General features: G+C 48.4%; 7 protein-coding genes across 7 annotated transcripts; 3 read left to right on the top strand and 4 right to left on the bottom strand.

Annotated features, from left to right (window-relative positions):
- Positions 1 to 1398: 1398 nt before the first annotated feature.
- Positions 1399 to 3420, bottom strand: N7498_009047 (uncharacterized protein; the record flags this gene model as incomplete). The annotated part of the gene is made up of 2 exons (XM_058456109.1): positions 1399 to 2842; positions 2915 to 3420. The coding sequence occupies 2 exons, from the start codon at positions 3418 to 3420 to the stop codon at positions 1399 to 1401; spliced, it is 1950 nt and encodes a 649-aa protein (XP_058306097.1).
- Positions 3421 to 4526: 1106 nt separating this feature from the next.
- Positions 4527 to 6159, bottom strand: N7498_009046 (putative MFS transporter; the record flags this gene model as incomplete). The annotated part of the gene is made up of 3 exons (XM_058456108.1): positions 4527 to 5050; positions 5113 to 5810; positions 5864 to 6159. 3 exons carry the CDS (start codon positions 6157 to 6159, stop codon positions 4527 to 4529), a joined length of 1518 nt encoding a protein of 505 aa, XP_058306096.1.
- Positions 6160 to 7800: 1641 nt separating this feature from the next.
- On the top strand, positions 7801 to 8104 carry N7498_009045 (uncharacterized protein; the record flags this gene model as incomplete). Its single annotated transcript, XM_058456107.1, has 3 exons — positions 7801 to 7817; positions 7868 to 8042; positions 8093 to 8104. The coding sequence occupies 3 exons, from the start codon at positions 7801 to 7803 to the stop codon at positions 8102 to 8104; spliced, it is 204 nt and encodes a 67-aa protein (XP_058306095.1).
- A 1067-nt stretch (positions 8105 to 9171) lies between these two features.
- N7498_009044 (uncharacterized protein) lies at positions 9172 to 10668 on the top strand (the record flags this gene model as incomplete). Its single annotated transcript, XM_058456106.1, has 6 exons — positions 9172 to 9327; positions 9393 to 9522; positions 9578 to 9701; positions 9754 to 9775; positions 9835 to 10267; positions 10349 to 10668. 6 exons carry the CDS (start codon positions 9172 to 9174, stop codon positions 10666 to 10668), a joined length of 1185 nt encoding a protein of 394 aa, XP_058306094.1.
- Positions 10669 to 14784: 4116 nt separating this feature from the next.
- N7498_009043 (glycosyltransferase family 32 protein) lies at positions 14785 to 15768 on the top strand (the record flags this gene model as incomplete). Its single annotated transcript, XM_058456105.1, has 1 exon — positions 14785 to 15768. The coding sequence occupies one exon, from the start codon at positions 14785 to 14787 to the stop codon at positions 15766 to 15768; it is 984 nt and encodes a 327-aa protein (XP_058306093.1).
- A 2674-nt stretch (positions 15769 to 18442) lies between these two features.
- On the bottom strand, positions 18443 to 19552 carry N7498_009042 (alpha/beta hydrolase; the record flags this gene model as incomplete). The annotated part of the gene is made up of 1 exon (XM_058456104.1): positions 18443 to 19552. The coding sequence occupies one exon, from the start codon at positions 19550 to 19552 to the stop codon at positions 18443 to 18445; it is 1110 nt and encodes a 369-aa protein (XP_058306092.1).
- A 1945-nt stretch (positions 19553 to 21497) lies between these two features.
- Positions 21498 to 22766, bottom strand: N7498_009041 (alcohol dehydrogenase family protein; the record flags this gene model as incomplete). The annotated part of the gene is made up of 5 exons (XM_058456103.1): positions 21498 to 21555; positions 21608 to 21652; positions 21714 to 21765; positions 21814 to 22592; positions 22648 to 22766. The coding sequence occupies 5 exons, from the start codon at positions 22764 to 22766 to the stop codon at positions 21498 to 21500; spliced, it is 1053 nt and encodes a 350-aa protein (XP_058306091.1).
- Between the last annotated feature and the right edge of the window lie 1968 nt (positions 22767 to 24734).

Raw genomic sequence — 24734 nt, 5'->3', positions numbered from 1 at the left:
ATGGAAGCAGTGAGGAAGTCACGAGCAGGTGGGAATGACTCATTCGATGGAGAGCATTAGGAGGTGGGAAGGACCAGACAGACGAGCGACCAAGAGGAGATTCGCTCGCGACGCTCATTCAGCATATTTTATTTTACAAGCTCAACAAGCATACGTATAGCACATAGGAGCATTGTGCTTGATTTTATAGTGTATATAATTTCTTTCGCGACACTTTATGACGAACCACTCGTTCTGAATTTATATTACCGAGTAACGTAATCGGTAGGCGAGTGGGCCACCTCAAAGCATCATAGTAAATGCGATAATTTAGAACTTCATATCTCAACAAACATAAGTTCATTCAGCTTTATACTGCGTATTCTACTTACGTAGAGCATAAGCAGCCCGTATATGCAGTTTCCTCATCTACATCACTTTCTCCTCTGTTTTCTTATCCATTTCTTTCATGGATCACCGAGTAGCGGTGTGAAAGAACAGTTGTGTACGCATTTCTCATAGAAAATGGTTCTTGGGAAAGGGATATAAACATTCCCCTGAGAACGAGCAGAAAAGAGTGTTGAGAAATGAAGGGTAGATGATCAGACGAAAAGAAGATGGACAGGTAATTGATAGTAAATTTTGATAATCTTTTCTGCTCGTTCTCAGCGGGATATTTATATCCTTTTCCTGAAAACTGTTTCTAAGGGAAATGCATAGAAAAATGTTCTCCTACACCGCTGCCCGGTGGTCCATGAAAGAACATCCTCTGGAACAAGCAAAGAGGGTGACATAGATCAGGAACCTGCATATACGGGCTGCTCATGCAGCCTAATTTCAATAGCCTCATGGGCCAAGCTGACCAATCAGCAGCCATCGGGGCAGAGAGATGCCGACCGATATTGGCGCCTTAGGATGAGGGCTCCAATTTCCAACAAAGAGCATCAGAATTTACTACATAGCTTCCAAGTTCCATCTTAGCGGGCCGTTGATAAATATATTGACGCGATTGCTGAATCATGTAGCAGCTGGTAACAGCATACATCAATCAAAAAGTCGACTGCGTTTCTTTAAATATAAGACTATAGTCGGGCATATATATTGCCGCTGGGCAAATAAATTAGGGTCAGTCATTTGATCGGTGGATCTGACATCCAATCTAATTAAACATGGAGATCATTTACTGCTGACAAATAATATCAGACATCTAACTACACCCCTAGAATCAGAGTTCTACAGTTTCTTTCCGTTTCAATTTGTGCGCCGAATTGCAAGTAATTGATCCCCTGAATTACGACCAAATTTTGCCTATTTCTTGCTATCTCTGACGGTTCCGCTCTACACTGGAACTCCCTCATTGTGGGTGACTCACCTGCCTACAAGCTGCACCCTTAACCAAAGGCCCAGTTCTATCCTGGTTTAGGAAAAGCTCCCATCAACCGCCCAAGTCGCAGGCTCGGTGAAGTCCTCATACCAAACCCCACCCAGCGCATGAGCATGCACATATCCAAAGCGGAAGTACTCAATCTCATTCGCAAATCCCCGATGCCAAACAAATTCGGCCACATCCTGGCTATTATTTGACTTAAGGCTCCTGAAGCGAAGGACATCGTTAATCAGGACGCTGATCCCGTCGACGTGCCCCGGGAGATCAGGGAAGGAAAACACGAGCCGGTTCTGGTGCTCGATGCGCGGCGGGTTGATTACCGGTGGGGCGGTGCCGAGTTTGGCGCCGTCAAGTAGGGAGGCGGGGGTCTGGAGGATGGAGCCGAAGCCCCAGCGGGCGACGCCGTTGATGTACAGGCCGACGAGGATGCCTTGGAACAGGAGGCTGGCGCGCGTTTGCATCGATGTGCCTGGAAGGAGGAGAAGGGCCAAGAGGTCGTGGTGGATGCGGAGGTTCATGTAGGGAATGAGGGCGAGGATGAGGACGCCTAGGACGAGGAGGGCGTAAAGGCGGAGCATGGGAAAGAAGCGGCCTTCGCGGCGGAAACAGTACGCTTGGACGAAAGTGATTACGATAAGGGAACTGATGATGATTAAAAGGGCGATGAAGGCGCCGGGTTGTTGCTGGATGTCATGAAGCGTGAAACGGGAGATGGGGATGTGGTCGAAGGTGTCTGTGTTAAGGGCCCCAACCCAGCAACCACCCAGCCAGAGGATGGTTTTCTCGACGTGCGCGTCGAGGCCGCCCAGGGTGTACTTCACGCAGAAGTAGTACAATACGAAGCCGACGAACGCGCCGGGTATGAATCGGCCAAAACAAACGGAAACCCGGTCATAGAAGCTCGAGGTCGGTGGGTCAGATGCCATAGCAACCTGGAACCAAACAATGAAGTATATGGCACTATAGAATGCCGACGCGGAGCTCACAGTCATTGACAGGGCAGTCGTCACAGCCAATGTGAATGCAAAGAGGGACCAGCGACTGTCGGAACACTCGGCCAGTTTTGTCTCGCTCAACCCAGGCGACGATGCCTGGCGGCTGAGCATGAACGACATTGGGAAATGAGGCAAGAATCGGATGCTCTCGATGCCATTTTGTGTGACGTTCTCGAAGTTGCTCTTTTGAACGTGGCGATGCAGAATACCACAGCCGCCCATTGCATCACTAATCAGCCCTGCATGCAGCGCGGAGGCACAGATAGATGAGTCACCGCGGTAGAGACCACTGGTGTAACCGCCCGGTCTGGACGGTTCACCCCCGATAACTTGGGGTCGATAGTTATATTCCCTCTCACCGACATTGTACGGTTCTAGGAGAATTGCAGCTGCACAGCCGGACGGGCAGCGAAAGGCGAAAGACTGGTCCTCGAACGGAAGGCATAGTTCGCCGTTGACGCCGCAGTCCGTGGCATTGTTCCTAAGAAAACCGGTTGGTATTGACAAAATCAAAATGATAAATGCAAAGTTAGAAGGACAAACGCAAACGTACCACAGGCGTTGGTGACACGACAGCTTGACCGGTTGTCCATACCCTAAGACCTCCTGATCCGCAACCGACATCTTGAGCAACGAAAAGAAAACAACAACCCAAAACAAAAGCCCTCCCAAAAGCGCCGCCATCTTCATGGGTCCCTTTGGAAGCCCTCGCTCGACAAGCCGCGCCGGTGCAGCCTGCCACTTGGGAAACCAAGAATTCACGCGATAAACATGGGGCGGGTCGGGCCCTTTACACCAAGCAACAAATCCGGCCCTGGAACAAGAGAAGGGCGGATCACGCCGCGTATTCCGGCAGTGTTCCTCAATGTCAAAGTTCGAGTCCAATTCCGAGTCGTGGTGTGCGAGGGAATCCGAGGGAAGCAGGGGGGCGTTGCCCAGCTCCAGATCTCCACTGTCTGTGCTGGATTGGTCCCTTGCGAGCGAAGGGTCTTCGCCGTTATACCGTGCCGAACTAGATTTGTGGAGGGTGTATGGGTCAGGACCTGATGGTAAATGCATCCTGTATATAATAGGAGATGCTGGGAGGTGCCAATAGCTCTCCAGGGAGACTGGAGTCTGAGACAAGGGGGAATTTCAGTTACCGAGCTGTCATGACCGATTACTAACGAACGAACGTGCAACCCCCACTTGTAGTTAGTTAACGTACATGTGAACGTCATTATCGACATCCAACAAAATACCCGTTGAAGCCATCCGTCGCTCTATCTCCAACACTGCACCGCAAGCCCGAGCCAAGTCACTGAGATGAGAAATTATTCCCCAAAGCCCGTGTACGCCCATATAACCCATTTAAAGCACAAGGTCATAAATGCGGCAATCAACTTGATGATCTGAAAGCTCAAGAGCCTTCCGCCCGCTCTGATGACGCTCAGGACAGCCACTAGAGCGTGGGATTCTGTCATTTACCCCGATACCGGGTGTGAGACCATCGCCAATTCGAACTACACCGGAAGCGATAATCGGGGCTGTACCTCCAGCCCGACTAATGACCGTTGCTTTGAACTTAGTAATTTTGACGACTGTTGGATAGCGCTCTATTCAACGGACCAACACTGTGAAAACAGAGTTGACGAGGCTCAATACAATTATATCTGAAAATGATGCTATATCTCCTGATTATACTTTGGACTGGTACGAAATCTGGTTGCTAAGTGATACTTTCCCAACAATAGCCACTTGTTTTGAGTACATGTTGTTACCATGAGATCAAATCGGTACTCTTGTGCAAAGTTGTTCTTATTCCTTCATCTATCTTTCTTGCTTTCTACAACATAGCAGCAGCCTCGCGTTTACGTGAAAGATAACTACACAATTGGTGTTGAGTATGTGCAAAGCATAATGGGCTTTAAGCGCCTAGGTGCTTACGGAGGAATTATTCATTAGAAGTCGTACTGTGATTGCCGTCAGTGTCTTTGCATACTCTTCTGGCCTAAGATCGACTCGGATCATGAGTTCATTATTTGCCTGCAAGAACATTTGTATTCGGCGGGCGGCTGCTCTGGGCGTGGATCTGGATCGGTGCGTCATCGTTCAATTCTCATTCCTAAATTAGACAAAATGAAAATGTCTTTACTCAACTATGTACCTAGGGGCCAATTATCCCCTCATTTCTTACCAAAAACCATGGGCCCTTGCCACTTCCTCATTCGCTTCCCGTACATCTGTAGGAAAACCATGAAAAAGATTGAGGTAAATGTAATTGCTGCTTGGATCCCCAATGCCTTGGCGGGTCCAAGGCGTGTTACCCAGTCAATCTGAATATATGTCGCCATAAATCCCGCCCAGTTACGGCTGGCCGTAACCCATGCACCCATTTCGCCTGATCCTTCAGGGTAGCAGTCGAGCAAGTACGCATTGATAGCAGTTGTAATAATCATGACACCAATACATTGCGTAGCAGCGAACACCGCAATTACCATATAGTGCCAGTGCTTCTCAAAGGCGAGTCCCAGGATGATAAGACTAACACAGCAGATGAGAGTTGCTGGGTACGTGATTATCAACCGAGCCTCTGGGTCAAGACGGCCGTCATGACGCTTAGTATAGTATCGGCCCACTGCATCATGGAGGTAGTGGCCAATGAACCAGCCAAATAAGACGCCGACAATGCCAAAGAAGTAGAAATATCCTATTCAAAGAAAATTAGTGCCCCTTTCAACTGCCTGAAGAAGTGAAAAAAAGCATACTCACCAATTCCCTTCGTTGAAAACCCATATATATTGGTCAGCCAGATACCAATGGTGGTATTGACACCAATTACCCACGCAAAGTTCAAGAAATAGTAGACAAGAATGGTCAGAACGGGAACTTTGGTCATAGCCAGAACTGGACGAGCCATGCACTGAGCGAAACTCTTCTGAGGAGCCTTCGCCTGTTGCAATCCAACCAGGCGGGAGAGATAAGAGCGGCGAAAATCAGGAGGAGCCTTGCGATCAAACAGACTTTCATCTAAAAAAAGAATTGCAATCAAACCTATGCCAGCAAGGATCGTGCACACCCAGAATGCCCATCTCCAGCTAACATAAGAAACAATGAAGCAGGTAATTAAGGGTCCCAGGTATGGACTGAGGATTATGGAGAACTCCACGTAGTTGATGATCCGTGGGTGTTCGTGAAAAAAAAAGAGATCTTTAATCCACATCAAGGCTCCTCCTTGACCCACACTGCAGAAAAAACCGTTTATAATGCGTGCGGCCAGATATGATCGAAAGCTAGTAGCTGCGCCAGACCAGGCACATGTTCCAAGCATAACACATTGGAAGACCAAAATAACTGGCCAGCGGCCAAAATAGCTGGCCAGTGGAACGACGAAGAGTCCGCATGCGCCGATAGTGAATAAGTTGCCGACAACTGCTCGTTGGACCATCGATTGAGACAATTGCCATTCCCTAAAAAGCGGGTATTAAATTCTGCTTTCAAACTGACATGGAGTCTGACCTACATTGACTGAGGGATGACAGTAATGATGGCTGTTCCCCCGGTATAATCAGCCAGAAAGGCAATATAAGCAATGATGGCGACGATCCATCGTTTCTTGCTAGCACTCCAATTCAGTGGATCATTGGGAGTGTTCAAAGGCTGCGGAATGAGAACAAAGCGACCATCGTCGCTGGTCTTCAATCTCGCTGCGTAGGCTGCATAGTGACTGGGATCGACTACGTAGCCCTCAAGAGCTTCCGCTTCCTCGTCAATCTCGGTGGCATCGAGATGTCCAGGTGGTTTGTGATCGACAGTCATTGCCTGGGGAGGCATGCAGAAATGCGAGAAGGAGAAAAAAAAAGCAATTCGAACTGGTGACGTGATGAGTGACAAAGTCTATATTTCCCTCAAGGTTGCACAATGAGACAGCAGGACTTGAAATACTGGGCCATGCATTTGAAATCCTGGGCTGTTAGCCAGGGCAGGCTTCAGTGATGGAAATTAATTGAGAAAAGAGACTTGTAGCCTAGTACTAACTCGATTGTTGATCACTTTCCTGTTCAATGCGAGTTGCATCGAGAACCGGAAGGAACTTCTCAGGGGAGATTTGCCCACTCGGCTAGGAAACGCGACCAGCATGGAATTTTCCACCCACAGTATCTTGGTCGCTTCAAGACCCATGCTCGAGCGTTTTGGGAGCGGTCATTATTGGACATGAATCCTTTCAATTACGTTACATAGCGTGTTAGCGCTAGAATCAATACCAAATCCGTCTCAACCGAACCCATCCCAGCATCTCCGTGCATTAGTGCGCTAAGGGCATGGATCCTGCAGTGCAGAAAATTCGCTCCCGCCTTGATCTACTGTTCTAAACAAGCTAAACATGGATGTAACCAGAGAACCTGCCCGGCGGCGGACAGTATAAAGGGCCGAGGGCCGAAGGCCATTGTGGACCTAATCTACTCCGTACCCCACCGGCAGCTCGTGTGGACCCCACCTAAATCTTCCATGGGGCCATTGTAACCCAGAGGTGTAACCCAAAGGATCTCTGGTTCGTAATCCGTGCTAACAAGTCGATGATACAGCACGTAGAGAATATACCAACACAATGTATACATTCTGTCCAAGACCCAATTCCTATTCTCTCTAATTACCCTGACAGTTCTGCCGTTACCACGATGGCTAATGCCTCAGACGTATCTTATGGTGGAAAAGGGCCCTTGGTGTTGGGGGTCACATGGGCAGAGATGGGACTAGCTCTCATACTAATGGTCCTGCGAGCAAAAACCGCGTCAGTGTGTCCCAATGGACGACTCGTCTCTGGTATCTTCGGGCTACGATGGGATTTTGTGTGGGTGATCTTTGCTTTTGTATGCTGATATCAGATCTTTGATTTTTGATTCAATGATCTCGAAGCTGACCATCATAGTCCATCGCTCTAGCAGCCCAAGCCACCATGACAGTGAGCGTTCTATATGGACTTGGTAACCACCAGGATCTATTATCCCACGAAAATGTCGTGAAGACAAACCTATGGAGCTGGGTTGGTCAGGTCATTGCCATTTTAGGTCTTGTAATAGCCCGAATTGCAGTCATTGCATTCCTATTATCGATTCAAGCAAGAGCAATGCTTAAAAGCAGATACCTTCTCTTTTGCGTTGGAGGAATCCAGGCGCTCATCAATGTTATTGAGGTCATTCTAATATTCAAGCAATGTAATCCCACAGAGAGGCTGTGGGATAACAGCATTCCTGGATCTTGTAATATGGTTCTTATCTGTTCGGAAGTGGGATTTGCTCAGGGCAGTAAGTGAGAATTAAATCATTCACTAAAGGCCCCGTGCTGATTTATATAGGCATTGGAGCAGCAGCAGACTTCTTCCTAGCTTTCTATCCGATTTACATCATTGGAAGGCTGCAATTAATGAAACTGTCCACAAAAATTGGACTCTGTCTCATCATGGGAGGTGGTCTAATGTATGTCTCTCCAATCAAGTGCGTTGTACAAGTTTTCTAACATTTCACAGAGCTGGTATTGCTGGCATCAATAAAACCCTTGCAATTGCTTCCATAACCCACGTTGAAGACTTGACGTACGCAATCTTCAAGCTCAATACTTGGGTGTTGACCGAGATGTGGTTCATAGTTATCTTCGGATCCATTCCAGTCCTACGCCCTTTCTTCGTCCGTTTCACGCAGGATGTAAGGAGTGCAATAGATGATTCTTCGAAAAGAAGTGATACTAGTCGCAGGTATCTGTCTGAAAGTTGCAATAGACGAGAGTCTTGGGTCCAATTGAGTGACCGCCCCCTTCCTAATTTCTCGACAAATGGCGCTGTCTTCACTAGCGCCTCTTACTATGCTGATCAAGCTCATGCCGATGACGTCTATGGAGCTCCAGGAAGACATATCATGGTGACAAAAGACACTATCGTCACTTCGGAGCATTGTTGAAAAAAAATCAAGGCTGGATAGGCCAAGTTCACAAATGTACTTTTACGTTCGGTAGATAAGTCGGGAAAAAACAAACACCCATTCTGCCACGAAGCAGAACTGATGTCTCTTATCATTTCAAACAGTCAGTTGTAGACTATTCAGCGAATGTTGAGTCGTGAGATTAGAATGAGAATAATGTGAGTACTAACCTTTGGGTGACGAAGGGGCTGAGGGCCGTGGGAATTTTAATTTTTTTGCAAGTCCAAGACGCATGGTGATTTTTTCTTCCCAGAAGGATGGCTCTAGAAGAATTTTTACGTATGTACATACAATCTTCGACGGAGTATAAAATTACAGCACAACTAGTAAGAAAATTACTCCCTGTTTTGCCTTTCTGAGTGGGCCCCAGGATCTAGCACCCTGTAGATGCATGTTTAGCCCCCGCCCGCCCAATCGGACCTCGCCTGATTTCTAACAATGGATTGCCCTTCATGTGCTCATTTCAAAGGTTTAAATTAGGAGTAGCTCGGACCTGCTTGTCTCACTTTCATATTTGGAGGAATAACTCGCTTAGCTTCATTCATCGGTACATTCGTTGTCGCCGATCGCCGAAGCTTAGGAAACTACCAAAAAAATGCTTCCGACCCACTGATTGCCCCATAACTTCTCTCCAGGTTTACTTGGCTCGAGCACAAACAAAGGGAATCGGGGGAGGGTCTCCGAGGGAGCTAAGCAGTCATTCAAAGTGGACCTACGGAAATGACGACCGCCGCTTAACAATCATTACATCCGCGCCCCTGGAGGATTAATTGGTAGTCGCATTTTTTTACTTCCTTTCTACAATTCACTGCCACTGTCTTTGACCGAGAACTGAAAACCCAACACTCCTGATATCATGTCTGTGCCTGAAATTCTAGCGAAAATTCAGGGGCTTGCTGCCGCAGAGGCGGCTGGGGAAAAAAATGCTCATGCAGAGCTGCTGAAAGCGATCCGTGAATTGCAGCTAGCGGCCGAGACACCTCTCGAAACAACGTCGCGAATGAATTTCCAAGTAAGTTATAGGAAAATTTGGATATAGAGCGAATGGAATCGGTATCTAACACTTGAATTACATAGATCATGCAAAATATTTCTATTCGAGTCGCTGTCGAAAATCGATTTCTTCACGTTATCGCGGCAAGAAATGGGGCACCTATCTCCGCGACAGACATAGCTCGTGAAACAGCTTCGGATATTCTCTTGACAAGTGAGGTTACCGAAAAGGAGGATGGTATCGTCTTGACAGTAACAAATCTCCGCAGTTCGAGTTCTACGCGTATTGACGGCCATCGGGCTTTGTGACGAAATTGACAACCAGCTGTATGCTGCCAACGAGAGCACTCACTTCAAGATTCTGCCTGGGTCAATTGCAGCCGAGAAGCATCAGTGAGTGTCAATTGTAAAAGATTTGGTACGGCTGGGGCTGACGATGGATAAGCTTCGATTTGGATTTTGGAATGGTAAGGCTCTGGAAGTCCAGTCCAGGAAGTATTCGGGAAAACCGCTAATACACCAACAGGGCGGAAAATTAGTCGAATACATGCGAGGTCCTGGAATCCAACAGTTTGCAGACGAGCCCGATGCTGTTACTCTGTTCAAATACGCACACGGGACGGATGTTATTTTTGGCCTATTAGAGAAGAACACTGAACAAAAACAAGCTTTTGATGACTACATGGCTGCCCGGCGAGTGGGTGATATGCCTCAGTGGTTTGAGATCTATCCAGTCGCAAACAAGTTGGGTGAGCTTCGCCAAGAGCCTGATGCGGCTCTTATGGTCGACGTGGGTGGAGGCCCTGGACAAGAGCTTGTGCGATTTAAGCAAAAGCATCCTGAAATTCCCGGTCGGTTTGTTCTACAAGACCTTCCGCTGACACTGAAGCGCATTGGGAAAATGCCCGATGGGATCGAGACCATGGAATATGACTTTTTCACTCCACAATCTATCAAAGGTATGACTTTTGGCCTTACACTTCCCTCATGTGATACCATGGCACAAAGAGGACAAAGCTGACCATGATCTGGAAATCAAGGCTCGCGGCTGTACTTCCTTCGTGACGTGTTACACAACTGGTCTGATATTAAGAGTGCCCAGATCTTGTCTCGAGTTGTCGAAGCAATGGATCCCGAGTATTCAACACTTTTGATTGATGACTATGTGCTGCCAGATACTGGTGCAGACCTCCGAGCGGCAGAGATGGATATTTTGATGTGGCTCCACACGGCAGGGTTGGAGAGAACGGTGTCTCAGTGGAAAAACCTGTTTGATAAGGTTGGTCTAGAACTCATTAAAATCTGGAGTTCCCCAGGAGGAAATGAGTCCGTACTAGAGACAAGAGTGTGTCGCAAGTGAAAGCTCTAAAATAGAAAAGAAACGTGCTGGATCTCATAGGTTCGGTACCCTTATCTAGAAGAATCTTTTGGTGGCTATGTTGTCCGTTTACGCGCTGAACTTGAGATATATCGTACCACCGTCAACGTAAAGATACGCATCAGCTATGATAGCCCACCGCCGCTCTCACAAACCGCGTTCAACCAGTTTATCAAAGGCTGTCAGATCGCTATTCAAAACGGCATATTACTTGAGCAAGAAAGCAAGGAATTACGCGCTGCCAACGCAGTGCAGAAATAAAAGCGCCCACGGGTTAGTAGACACAAAGCCTACAAAGCTGGAGTCTCGGCGCAAGAGGCTCAAGAGCATTCACAGGCCTATGAGCCTATTTTACAGCGTGCGGCACCATCTCCACCAGCACCTAGGCAGCCTGTTCAACCAGTAGCAGCACCAGCGCGACGGGGTCAGTTTACCTGTTATTTATGTAATCAGATAGGGCATAGGCCAAACCAATGCCTAATTAGGTAGCATAATTAATATAAAGGCGTTTTGGTTAAAAAAGGATGGTTTGAAGTTATAGAGGGCGAGTGGGTGCGCAGCTCGCTTTCCGAATAGTTACGTTACCGTTATCGGTAAGCGAGTGACGCATGTACAGTCCCTACCAACAAGTATTTGACCACCCCCACTAATACCTAATATTCTGCTAGCAAAAAAAAGTAGACTGATAAATGCGCTCTATCCTAGTAGGTAGTGTACCATCCATCCGCTTCAATAAAAGCCTGTACCCGTCCAGGCATACTCTCTGAGAGCTTGCATATGTGAAAGGCTAAAGCTAGATTGATTCAAGCTAACTAGGCCGTTTGCAGTTTACCAAAAGCGTAAGGAGAAAAGAAAGAAAAGTAAACAATCAACAATGAAAAGAGGCGGTCGGCGGCGATCGGTCACGTTCTCGAACGTGACCTTCAAACAGGCACTGGCCTGTTACAGCATAGGATCTTAGTGTCTATATATGACGATGCCATTTCTGCTGCATTAATTAAAAACCCACGTGTTTCCTCAGAGTTAGGTATATCATAAAGCTCAGAAAACATCTTTAATAGCCTATCTTTTAGCAACGCTCATAGATTCTCTATACGGTTCAAATCTGGCGAATATGCTGGCCAATCTATGACTATAAACCCTTGTTCTTGTAGGCAGTGGCGTACTTGACGCGTGATATATACGCGAGCGCCGTCGTGCATTAAAATAGATTCAGATCGGTTATTTATTAACGTTGGTAGCCATTGTTGATAGGTCTCAAGGATTCTGGTGCCATTAACGCCGCCTCAAGGTGAATTAAGATATGGAATAAAGGAATCAGAGCTGATCAACGTGGATCGCCTGGAAAACAGGCTCAAAACATCTATCGAAGCTATTTTCCAAGCGATATAGGCTTATCCTCGCCCTTTTAGGCCCGATATTTTGGCCTCGTAAACGTCCACTCTGCGTTTTCCCTGAATCTTGCTCAATAGAGGTCTCGTCCAACCAATAGACCCTTGACCAATCCTCAGGCGTAAAATCATAATATCTTTGCGCCCAGGCGAGGCGTAAGCGTGCGTCGTGCTCAGTTAACTGAGGTCGTTTGATTTTACGCCATTTTCGTGAACCAAAATCTTTTAATAGCTTCCGGAGCGTCTCACGACCAATTTCATGGTCGACGAGGCTACTGTAAGGGCTGGAGTTGGACCAGGTAAGGGACCAGATAGAACTGTAAGTATGTGGGTGGGAACTTCAAGCCTGCGATTGTGACCGAACTAATCCTCAGGAAAGAGAGTTCATTAATTACAAGAGAGTGCCTTTTATTCCTTTGTGCGATCACGTGGCGTTCGCTTTCATGCAGGTTCGCGGGAAACCCTCTCATGTAGTTCCTAATATACCCGATTGGGCATCTAAGTAGCCTCATGTTGTTCAAGGGCCGTAACAGCTACGCAAAGCATCATATTTGATATTAGGGTTGTTTTGAATAGCATCATATATTAAATCACGACCAAAAGCGCTCGAATTGCGAGGCCGACCAGAGCGTTGAGCTGAGTAGTGTTACTGACCGCGAATATCCTCGTTTTTGCAGGTATAAATAATTGTAGAGCGAGATATAGAGGGAAACTGCCTATGAAAGCGATTATATGACCTTTTTGCGTCGTTCTGAAGGCTGCAAATATGTGAGCGTGTTGACGGTGAGAGCTCTTTACCTGCGGTAGGCATAATGCAGGATATATGCTATGGAGTAGGATGTAGTAGGGTATCCGGCCCCCGATTTCCTACCCCGAGTCCGTACGCGTTCTGTTTATTTTAATAGAGCTATTTATTTATTTTGGATACTTAGGTTGGCTAGGCATTATTGATTTAGTAGGCTGTACTAAGTACACTTAGCTCGGAGTGAGAAGGTCATGGCACAAGGCATGTGAACGCTACACTTGTTTTCAAGGATGATCACATAAAAGGGCGCAACTGTCGTGGTGATTTAATCTGAATTCCATAAGACTTCAACCCTACTTCACAGGTATACTACCATCATTTCAAATCGCTCGGAAACTCATCGACCCTTAAGGTACGACTCCAGCACAATGCAAGTGGTAGATGGGAAGAGAAAAAAATAGAGCACATGATCAGCACATGCCCCGGTGCAACGATGTTCTGACGCTAAACCAGGGATGGAAGCCGGCCCAGCCCGCGTCACACTTTTTGATCCAATGTAGCTAGTGCTACGAAGAATAATCCGATCGTGGTCAATCCATTCGAGGCGGAAGAACACGTCATTCGATGCAAGCTGGCGACCAGGGCCAACCCTCTAGATCATATCCAGTGAATACCACACTAAATATCGCATGAATCCGGCGACTTACTGCAACTCCGCTAGTTACTGTACATATGTGTAAGTTAATAGAATCTGGGTTCCTTATGTTTTGCATTATTCGTGCTCTCCACGGAACTATGGAGTAAACTGGCATCGGACTAGTGCGAACTCCAGGTAGTGCAATATGTCCCCGTGCCCCCTGCCCCGGCCTCAAACCCTAACCCCAACCCCCACACCCGAACGTGTGTTAGGAAAGACGTGCATCTTATACATAGTAAATTGTCGCTCGGGGATCTGCAAAATGGAGACTTTGCCCAAGCTGGGATGGAATTCACCCGACTGGAACCTGGAGCTCTCCGAGACAAATTTAATACTGCCATGTATTTTTCATTTTATCTACGGGTCCAGTGTGGTCTCCAGATCGGTTGATCCCGCGGAAGCCACAGCTCTTCTTAACTGGTCTCCGTGCTCTTGACCGCGTTTATGCTTACCTTGTAATGGCAGAAAATGGAACCTGATCTGATAATTTTCGTCTCCCGATCATGCCGCGGGATTCTTCGCTAGCAGTAAATTTTGAACTCCACGGTAGGCTTGCTAGTGAATAACCCTGTTGCAACTTTGCGGCTGAACTAAAAGCTTCAAGCGAGTCCTACCGAGATCCCAGTGGGACCAGGCGAAAACGGCGGGGGATCGGACCCATCAGCACCTGTGTGAAAGCAACTCCAAAATCTACCACTTGTGCCCTCCACACGACTGCGATTTCAGCAAGCCGCATCGAAGTTTCGAATTCTGCAGGATTCAAAAAATGCCATGGATCATTTTGATAATCTTCTGGATCGCGGTGACAGCACAGGTTTGGTGGTCTGCTACTCTTTCTATACCAAAAGGGGAACGGAAACGGTAATGGTACGATCCCTGCAACAGCCAACTACTTGGGGGGTTGGGGGTTTTCAGACAGACATGGACCACCAAGAGCCAACCAGCTCCCAGGGGTGACGCGTTAACTTTATGATGAGAGATTTTTCAACCCTGCTCAGGCTCAGTAGTATACATCAGAAGTAGACTAATCGTGAATAGGTTAGTCTATTATGCACTGTCAAAAACTAATGTCATGGTACTGTAATTTTTCCGGCCCCCTCTGATTTGAAAGTGTGTTCTTACTTGAGGCTGCCACATTTCCTTATTGTCAAACTTCCTTTGACCCCATTGTCTGTCGACATTGCTTCGATTGCATATTGAGCCTGAGGTTTCAACTAAGGCCCCATCTTTGCGTGTTGGTGCCTCGCCCCGTGAGGCGATTTACAATGGTTCTTGTTTTCAGGAACGGCTCAGGAAGGCTCGTTGTGATCATATTTTCCATCGTCGTCGTCTTATTTGTTATTCATCAGCTCATTCCCATGGAAGATTTTTCATTCTCCGGCGAATTGTCTGAGTCACTGGAGATAATCAAAAGATGTGCTCACAATAACCGCGAAATCTTGGACCCTTCTGCTGGAATGGTAGTTGCGGGAGTGCCCGACATAATCCACCAGATCTGGAGGACGACCGATGTCCGAACGTATTCTACGGAACTGGAAGCATCTCATGACTTATGGAAGATCACGTTTAACCCTATCAACTACACTGTTAAAATCTGGACCGACGAAGACGTACTCCAACTCCTCGAGGCCAAGTACACCTGGCTAGTCTCCACATACAAGGGATACCCACAGAATATCCAACGTGCCGACCTTGCTAGGCTGGTAGTCGTTCATGCAGAAGGTGGTATCTACGCAGACCTAGATGTTTATCCCCGTGACGCCACGCAGATACAATGCCTTCGGCATCTTGGCCTACAGGCTATCTTCGCCCCCACAGCAGGAACCCTTGGCCTAAGCAATCACTTTTTTATGGCAGAGCGCGAGTCCTCGTTTCTTCAGTGGGCGCTCTACGAGGCCAAACGGCGCGGGGGCGCGGAGTCGCCACGCGTCCTCCTACCATACCTACAAGTGTTTTGGACCACGGGCCCGATGATGGTGACGGCGGCGTTTCGGGAGTACGCGTGGTTATACAGTACGCAGCGGCAAAAACTGGGCCTGCTGGACGAAAGATACGGGCGGGCGGTGATACAGCATGCGGCAGGGAGATCATGGCACGGGTCGGACGGGAAGGTCTTGAATTATATGGCGGATCATGCGCAGAAGGCGGTGTTGATGGGTCTTTTTATTCTATTCACACTTTTTAGCCTTGTGTACGTTGTCAGGAAACGTTGCTATAAGTACAGAGGGCTTTTTGCATATCGCGTTTAACCGGGCGTGAGGTCCGATGATGAAGCGATGATAGTGGTAAAAAAAAAGAAAAAGGATGGTCGCACTTCATCAAAGCTCTGTTGTCGTGTTTTCGCACCATTTCATTGTTTTTGATATCTTTTCCTGCGCGCTGTTAGATGATAGGAGCCCTAGACATACTAGCTCTCTTTCTTTCCGCCAGAGTTAAGTTTCGGGCATGATAATTCTTACGGCACGTTTATTGTCCGTTTAGCAGGTCTTGGTCTCTCTTCGGCCCCTGTCTCCCATTAACGCCGGCGCAATAGCCTCTACTGGAACGCTATGATCCTTTCCTTCGCACCATAATGCCTATCTACGCAGAGCATTCGACCTCCTTGAATTCTCTTCCATTTTTATGACGAAGGGGGGTGCCCCCAGGCTACGAGCTCTGGGCTACCAGGGGAGCCCAAAGGTACTAAGGCCATCCTGAAATTTCTAGCAACTAATCGTTCCATAACCACCCACACTTATGAGGATATCCGTAACTTCCGGGGCACCTGCAACGCACACTAGAGCGGGCCCGACAGGACGATGGACACTACAGGAAGCAGACCGAACTGGGGATGGATAGCAGGAAGGGTAGCCTAGACTCGTAGACCTGGCACTCACCCGCGGGTGACCCTCCGGGCCCTCCTCCCGCACCTCCTCTTGGCGGATGGAGTGTCTAACATCCCGACCCTCCGAAGGTCACCCTCAGGGTCCCCACGTGACTGATTTACGAAAAAACGTCACGTTTTAGGCAGAAAAGTCATATTTTAGGGGTCAATCTATCTAGTCATCTATCCTAAAATAGTAAGGCGTGTCCTAAATAGGTAAAGTGTCTTTCATGTGGGTCGGTTGGACCCTTGACCCTCAAGGGTCCCTTGGAGGTGCGGGTGGAGGTTCCTGACTTTGGACCCGCGGGGCGGGTGAGAGGTCTACCCGGCCGGATCGACCCACATCACTCTTTTTCAATTCCTGATCGGCTACCGGAGCCGAGCCCAACTATTTCCTAATACAGTTAAGAAGGAGACGACAAAAATTGGACCCATTGACCCTTGCCAAGGCCGTGGCAAGGGTCGGGTAAGCCCGGTGAAAGTTTCAGTAAAAACTTTCAGGTGGTGGGAAATCAGAAAATGCACGGACACACAGGCAGATCACTACCTTGAAGCCAATCACATCTTCTAAACCCCTTTCCTCTTCTACCGGCGGCGACGGTCTTCAACCAGTAAAAATTAAACGATTCAATGGGTTAATTCGAATTTTCACCTACAAACAGCATTCTTTTTTTGCGTTGACCACTCCAAAATGACGATGGACCGCGTCATTTAATGCCTTTTATCAACAAGACACCCCAGTTCTGAGCGAGAATGTATCGGGCGCATTGCAAGCCATTGAGAACCCCATCCGTGCCACGCAAAGATGGAGAGACACCGGAGCCAACCGCGATCAGTTCTGATGTCTCCTGCGGGGTCAATCGACGTGGATGTGGACCCAGCTAGGAGCCAACCGAGGCGCAGGAAAGACTGAGACATTTCCCGTCTGCGGGCATTGACCCCTTGCCCACAGCCCACGGGGCCACAACTGGGAAATTATCACCCATACGACTTATGCCTCAGAAACAGGGGCTCTAAGCCTAATGAAGTCTGTTTAGATGGGGTAAGTCAGCTAGTGTAGTCCTCAGGATTCGAATCAAACTTTTGAGATGCCCGAATCTGTCGCTGAGAACACGGCCTTGAAATAGTGGATAAGGACAGGGTTTTGGCCCCCACATGGAGCCTGCGAGGCTCCAGTATGCAGACCCGCGGTTACATCGAGAACAGGAGAGACTATTGTAAAGGACTGTTCTTCATACGGTGTAGGTAGAACAATTGGAAGCTAGACCAGGGGTCTCAAACACCGAGACATGTTCTGCTTCAGTGCCCGCTATACAACGATATACAACGAGCCATGCTCGACAAAGATCGCTCGCACCGATCTTGGCAGCACAACTTAATACGATGCAATCGTATCTCACCCGCAAGCAGCCCGCTACACTGCTGCAATGATGCACCAAACTAGTCTGCTCGGTCGATTCCGACACGTTGAGCCGGAACCGGACCTAGACGATGACTATAAAGGGATCGGCCCTGCGGCTATGGAGTAGGTTGCGAAGACGCTGCGCATCCACCGTCAAATACAGAGAGACCGGGCCTCCGAGCAAGGCCGGGATACTCGCCATCTTACGATCTACTACGCTACCACGATTAATTGAGAACGGAGCAGACGGAATATGGGGGCTAGGGCGGCAGATGCAAGACACTGGAGAAGGGAGATGCAGATGGAAGAGACTGGGATTTGCGGGATTCGCGGGATTGAGGACGTTGGATTCATCTATTTACATTCCTTACTTACTGTACTGGCCAATCAGAGGCCAGCTCTGCTTTGTATAGGGTCTCGTTCTGCGGACATGGCGTTCAAGATACCAAGTTCTGCTTCGGTTTGGACGAAACGCCTGCATTGACGCAACTAGTTAGGCTCCATCTGGGTAATTGAACTTTGATTGATTGATTGACCCTTGACGCGATCTTATGAAGAAATTGATGATCACGGCGTAAATGGTGATCACGATGCAGCGCACTCCGCAAGCGGGATTTAGCCAACGGCACGGATAAGGTGTATTTGTATTAAGTCATCCTCACATCTTCTCAAGCAGACGCTCTAGAGCGTCGAAGCTATATTTCAACACAAGACTCAGGTGCGTTTCATCTTTAACATAGAGATCTGGACGAGAGGTGAGACGCGAGGCTATGGCCTCGCCCATCCGTAGGGGTACGTTAGTGTCCTGCCTACCATACCATAGTTGAATGGGTATAGAGGAGCGAATGTCTTCCACACAAAAATCCAAGTCGCTTGTCAAAACCCGCCCTTCTTCCATATATCCGTCGACTCCCTGTTTGTAATGTTCCCGATAGAAATTGAGCATCAAATTGATAAACTCGGGGTCTCTCAGAATGCCAATAGCCTTCTCATTGGCACTAAGCCACTTGTATGACAGCTTCGAGAATCGGCTGTTGGTCATCTCGATTATCTTCTCGTTTGGCAGGTCGCGTAGTATAGAGATCACCCTGTTCTGTATCCAACGAACTAGAGCTGGGAAATACATAAAGCCTTTGAAGGTGAGCCAGTTGCTCCAGTTCATGCCTTTGGTACCGATATCAATCGGGCCCATTCCGCCAATGATAGAGACACTCTTCAATTTCTCTTCTGGTAACGCGTACGCACATGCTAGTGCATATGGGCCACCACCTGAGACGCCGATGATGCCGTAAGATTTGACGTTCAGATGCTCCGCAAGTTCGTGTATGTCATTCGCATGATCCAACGCTTTCCGGCCAGGCTGAGGAGAGCTGATGCCGATGGCAGGTCTTTCCACGGCGATGATCCTTGCCCCAAGCTTCTTACCAGGCCCGTCGAAGAAGACACCTGAAAGTCGGCAGCCAGGAAATCCGTGCAAGTAGAATACCGCAGGGCCATTCTGTGCGCCATAATAAGCGAACCCAATGTTTCGCCCATCTGACAAGGTGAAACTCTCGGAGCTTGACTCGTTTTTGAACAGGTAGAATATATTACGCTGATCTTGTAGAGACTGTTGGTCTGGGTCGACGTTTGGTGTTCTCGCCGTTAAAATTGGCGAGGAGACCCCAGAACGGAAAATGAAGCAAAAGAGCCGCAGGGGTGAGTCGAAAACTCGCAACTGTACGGCCTTCAACCCTGCCGCCGCGTACGCCCGCAGTATTTGGGCCATGAGCAGGTTGTTATCACTGAGGGAGTAGAGTGGATGAAGCGAGGTCGCTGAACGGCAAATAGTGACGCCAGTAGTTCGTAAGAGGGTACTTCTATTGCCCCTCTGGTTATCAGTCTGAGGCCTGGGGTAGGTATTCCGTCTCGAAAGCTGCCAATACCTTGTTTTACAAGAACTCTTTTGGATGGGGAACCTGTGGGCGATCCGATAGCAAAGCCCATGGGTGGAGGGTGGAGGATGGAGGGTGGAGGATGGAGGGTGGAGGATGGAGGGTGTGACGTTGCAAATTGAGGGCTCCTGGGGCTGACTGTGCAGGCCCGCAGGATCTAGTCTATAAGTAGTTTAAAGTGTGACGCATGGCATCTATGGCATCGATGCATGGCTTGGGAGGGCGGTGATCGATTCTGCCAGGGAACCGGGACTAACACGGAGAAAGTCTCAATTGGGGCCTGGAAACTGAAACATCGGTTGCGTTTGTGGAGTACCTGGAGGAACCTTATGAGCAGCCTTTGACTGTCCAAGCAATATGATATAGGACAGCTGAGATACGTTGTGCTGCCTGGGGAGCGCAATTAATGAGGCTTGGAAATAACGGTACTACTACAGATAAAGCACCACCATGCTTCTTCCAGGATTTAGGAATTTGCTGGATATAGGCTACTGTTGATTAAGAGAGTACAAATCCTGTGAATTGATTTTTACACTTCCAAACCTATTACCACAACTTCTACGGAAGCAACTCCTTTAAAATAGGGTCAGGACCATGATTCAGGCTCCATGTCACCATTTACATCGATCCTTAAAATATTATTAAGTTTTTTGAGCACTTCAAGCCGGTCTATGACGCTGTAATTCCGGAGCCGAAATGGCGGTTTTTTGAGTTGTACCAATCCCCTGATGATCCGGGAAACCTGCATTGGGTTGAAGACTGGTATGATGATCAGCTTTGACTAGATTAAACCTGAAAAAGAAATAACAGGTTTCATAGGGCCGCATCTACTGCGTGGTTTATTGAGGTTGATTGTTTGCTCTTTTTGATGTACAGACCCAGATGAGCAAAGACTACTACAAGGACTACCTGGCAACCAACCACAGAGCCGATGTTTGTGAAGCCTCGAGAGATCAAGATGTTGAGTGTTGGAGCCCCCACCCTAAGGTGTCCACATCAGTTGGCATCTCTCTGCCCAGATGGCCGCTGATCGGCAAGCTATGGGCATGAGAATATTAGAAACTGGGCCGCATAAGCAGCCCGTATATGCTGTCTCCTCATCTACATCACCTTCTCCGCTGTTTTCTCATCCAGTTCTTTCATTGATCACCAAGTAGCGGTGTGAAAGAACAATTCTTTATGTATTTTTCCATAAAAAATAGTTCTCAGGAAGAGGATACAAATATCCCCCCTGAGAACGAGGAGAAAAATTATTAGAATTTACTACCAATTATATGTCCATCCTCTTTCCGTCTGATCTCCTCTTTATTTCTCAACACAAGATATATATTCGTCTCGGGAGTTCGTATTACACAGGTAAACAAGACTAATATAGGAGGGAAATTCGCGGGACATTTTATGAAGGCAATGGAAGATGTGTCTTGATGGATATCGAGTAGACCTCGCCACGGGCTGTTATTTCCATCCAGATGCACCCTATTACTTACTCAGAGAAATTTGACTAGCGAGTTTCTAAGCAAATGAAAATGAAGTACAGCAATTTATGTCAAATGCCGAAACTACAGGCTCAACCCAAAGATAAAAAGTATCATGTAGTATTAACGAGGATACAAAACTAAATAAAAAAACTAAATCTGGATGTGCGCGCGCAGCTAAACATACACACGAGGGCATTCCTAGCCCCAGTCAGGTCAGTCGGGGGTTCTCCCAACAGAACCTGTCAACGCCCTCCAAAGTCCATGGATCGGTGCCATGGTGCTATGCGTCACACCACTGATCTTATTTGTCGGCCTCGAAAATCACCTTTTGACTCTGCATGTGGTTGAAATCGTCGTATCTACGCGCTGCTGAGTTCCTATCTCATCGTAATCGGATCAGGGTTCACTTACGCTTGTACAGCTTGAGACAGCGGGCGAATATCATGGGACATGAAGCTAGATCTTGTTAGATGGTTCTGAAGAAAGCATGAAAGCATCACGGTCATGAGAAACGTACTTCAACACGTCCTGCTTTTTGGCTAACAGATCCATGGCCTCCCCGAAAATACCTGTATTCGTCAGCCGAGCTCGCACCAGCGACATTGATGCGAACCTACTTCGAACAGGGCAACGGCCCATCTGAATTCGCAGATTTTTTCCATATGCTTCGTTACCCGTCCAGGGGATGTCCCCGTTATGTACCCCCACGCTCGACATGATTCCCCAAGGACGAAGCATTTCGAAGCCCATTCGTAAAGCAGAGCTGTGGCCGACAACCTCAATGACAACGTCGGCCCCGCGGCCATCCGTGAGCTCCTTCACTCGGTCTCGCAAGCCCCGTTCATTCTCCTGGAAATTCCAGGGCTCTGCTCCCAAGCTTTCCGCAAGCTGAAGACGGGATGGAACACTGTCAATGGCGATCAAATGCTTCGGCTGATATTCCAGGGCACTAACAAGGGCACATATGCCCACGGGTCCACATCCGAATAGAAGCACGGTACTATTTTGGATAGCCTGATTTTCCAGAGCCTGGAATGCATTTCTGGCCGCGAAGTAGCCAGTGGGGAAGATATCTGCCATCAAAACCAGATTCTTCTCATCGATTGCAGCTGGTGAGTGGCATAAGGTCGAGTCCGCGAGCGGAATACGGACGTACTCGGCCTGTCCTCCATCCAGCACCGCGGATCCATACAGTTGGCTTCGCACACATCGAGAGGTGAAGCCTCCGACACAGTAGAAGCAAGACCCACAACTGACTGTGAATGGAGACACAACCCGATCGCCCTTTTGGAAGTTCTGGACCTCTGCCCCAGTCTCGACCACCTCGCCCGTGAACTCGTGGCCCATAATAAAGCCCGTGGTCGAGGGCTGGTGGCCCCGAAAAACGTGCAGCTCACTGTCGCCGTTTCAGCATTCCTGAACTCGTAGAATGATTTATTCCTTTTACTTACCTGCCACAGAGCGCTGTATATCTGACCTTCAGGATCACATCAGTTGGGTCTTGGATCTGTGGTAGCGGTCGCTGTTCGAGAGCGACTTCCAAGGGACCTTTGAATACCACGGCCTGCATTTTGCTGTCGATGTACGAGATGTTTTCAAAGATCGTGTTTGTCAGACTCAATCTTGATATAGTGAACGAGTGTTCGTGATATCTTCGCGGACGTTTCATGTGAGGGGTCCAGCTTTCAAGTTGCTCGTGACTGGACCTCGGTTACTCGGGCTTGGGCTGCGGCCCGGCCGTACATTTGCTTGGCCCATCTTAGCTTATCAAAATTCCAATAACATCAAGCGACTCGGCTTTCCTCTATATAGTTTATTCTCAGTGAGGACCTTGGGGTGTCTGGTCAACTGGTCTCGGGTTTCCAAGAGTGGATCAAACTCCAAGCACAATATATTTATAGATCTGCGGATGAATATTAGGGACCGACCTTTTCATCCTCTAAGGCCTATTGAAAGTTCAAATAGGAGGCTGATGCCCGTCTCATCAAAAATGGCGTGCCCCTTACATGACAGGCCCAAGGTATATTTGTAAGAATGCTGGGGCTGAAAAGCCTGCGCCGTATCCGGAAAAACCAACCTTGAAGAAATCTCCGAAGAGCTTAGCTCACGAATCATCTACGTGCACGGGCGAGTCGTTCTAAAGAAAGAAAATACGAGAGCCCGAAGCTTCACCTTCAAGCAAAATGGCCCCATACACGGATACCCTTACTCGTGAGGTTGGAGGCAACTAGCACACTCATGTTGTCGCACTTTCCCAATCAAAACAGTCCTATTAGCCGACTCAAATGGCTCACCGGCGCGATTGCCCTGTCGAGCTTCAGACGTACGGTAAGCGAAAGGAGGGGGGAGTGGGGGGCGCGGGGGCCTATGTAAAAACGATTTTATTGATACAAATGCCAAGGACGCTTGCATAAGCCCCTTATTGGGTCCGGATCCGAAGCCACATTGCATGTCGCAGATGCGTTCCCCGCTGGGACGCATAGGCCAAAGAACGGATCCGAGCTCCGAGGGTGGATCATGGATTTCATCGAATTGCCCGCATGCCCGTGCTCAACCCCGGAGCCATTGACGCGTGGCAGTCAACAGAGTGTTGTCACCTGCTCTAGAAACTTAACGTATGTTATGAGAGGACTCACGAACTACATGAACCCGAGCTTGCGACAGGTCGCTTTCGATCCCAAGCAAGGGTCAGACTCGTGGTGGGGCTTTCCGCAAAAGATGTTCAGAGCGATAGGGGGGATGCCTATCTCCGTAACTCGCGGCATTGTCCGTTATAGCGTTTTTTCTTTGAATTTAGAGGTTTCCATCGCCAAGTTTTCTCGCATTTGGTCCTAACGGCTTCGGCCCTGTTAACACCGAAGCTGACACACCCGGGAGGGCGTATCTGTCGATCCTTTCAAGGTCACATCCCCACGCCACTGGCCGCTGGTATTGGCAGACTCGAGCACGCTAGACCAGGGGGCGCGACCTCTCCTCGAAAAAACATCGGAGGTGCAAGGGCATGGCCGATAATTCAACAGGCGGTTGGTGGGATGGGCTTAGGCCACCATGTCACTGCATTCGGGGGTTAAACTCTCGCTCGGGAAGGGCGTAGTGAAAACTCTGGAGAGTGAGAGCCGAAAACGCCACACGGCAATACCAAGCTTTGCCAGCATTTACAAGCATGAACGGACGTCATGGTGAAAGACAACAGAGGATTCCCATGGGTAGAGTTGCCATTAACTCCGTTCTTGATCTGGGGAGATTCCGGAACGAAGCAGGGAAATATGGGTCATCCCCACCAAACTTCCCCCATGGGCCCCGGGCCGCTTTCTCGCGTGCCATTAGACGTGGATTGACCAATATATGGCCGATGACACCAGGTCACATCCAAACTAGAGATCGAGGATGCTACATCGATTTGTACTCATTGATCTGATTCGACTCCGATTGCTCCCAGTGCATGCGCAAGCCCCCCGCGTGGAAATATGGATCACGACCAAGGAATAAAGTAATGAAAAAGCAAAGACAGCCCTGCAGCCTCTTAGGGGTATAGCTC

Source organism: Penicillium cinerascens (assembly GCF_028974065.1).
Source record: "Penicillium cinerascens strain IBT 15544 chromosome Unknown scaffold_4_segment0_segment0, whole genome shotgun sequence".
In the NCBI taxonomy this organism is placed as follows: domain Eukaryota; kingdom Fungi; phylum Ascomycota; class Eurotiomycetes; order Eurotiales; family Aspergillaceae; genus Penicillium; species Penicillium cinerascens.
This window is presented reverse-complemented; position numbering and strand designations above follow the sequence as displayed.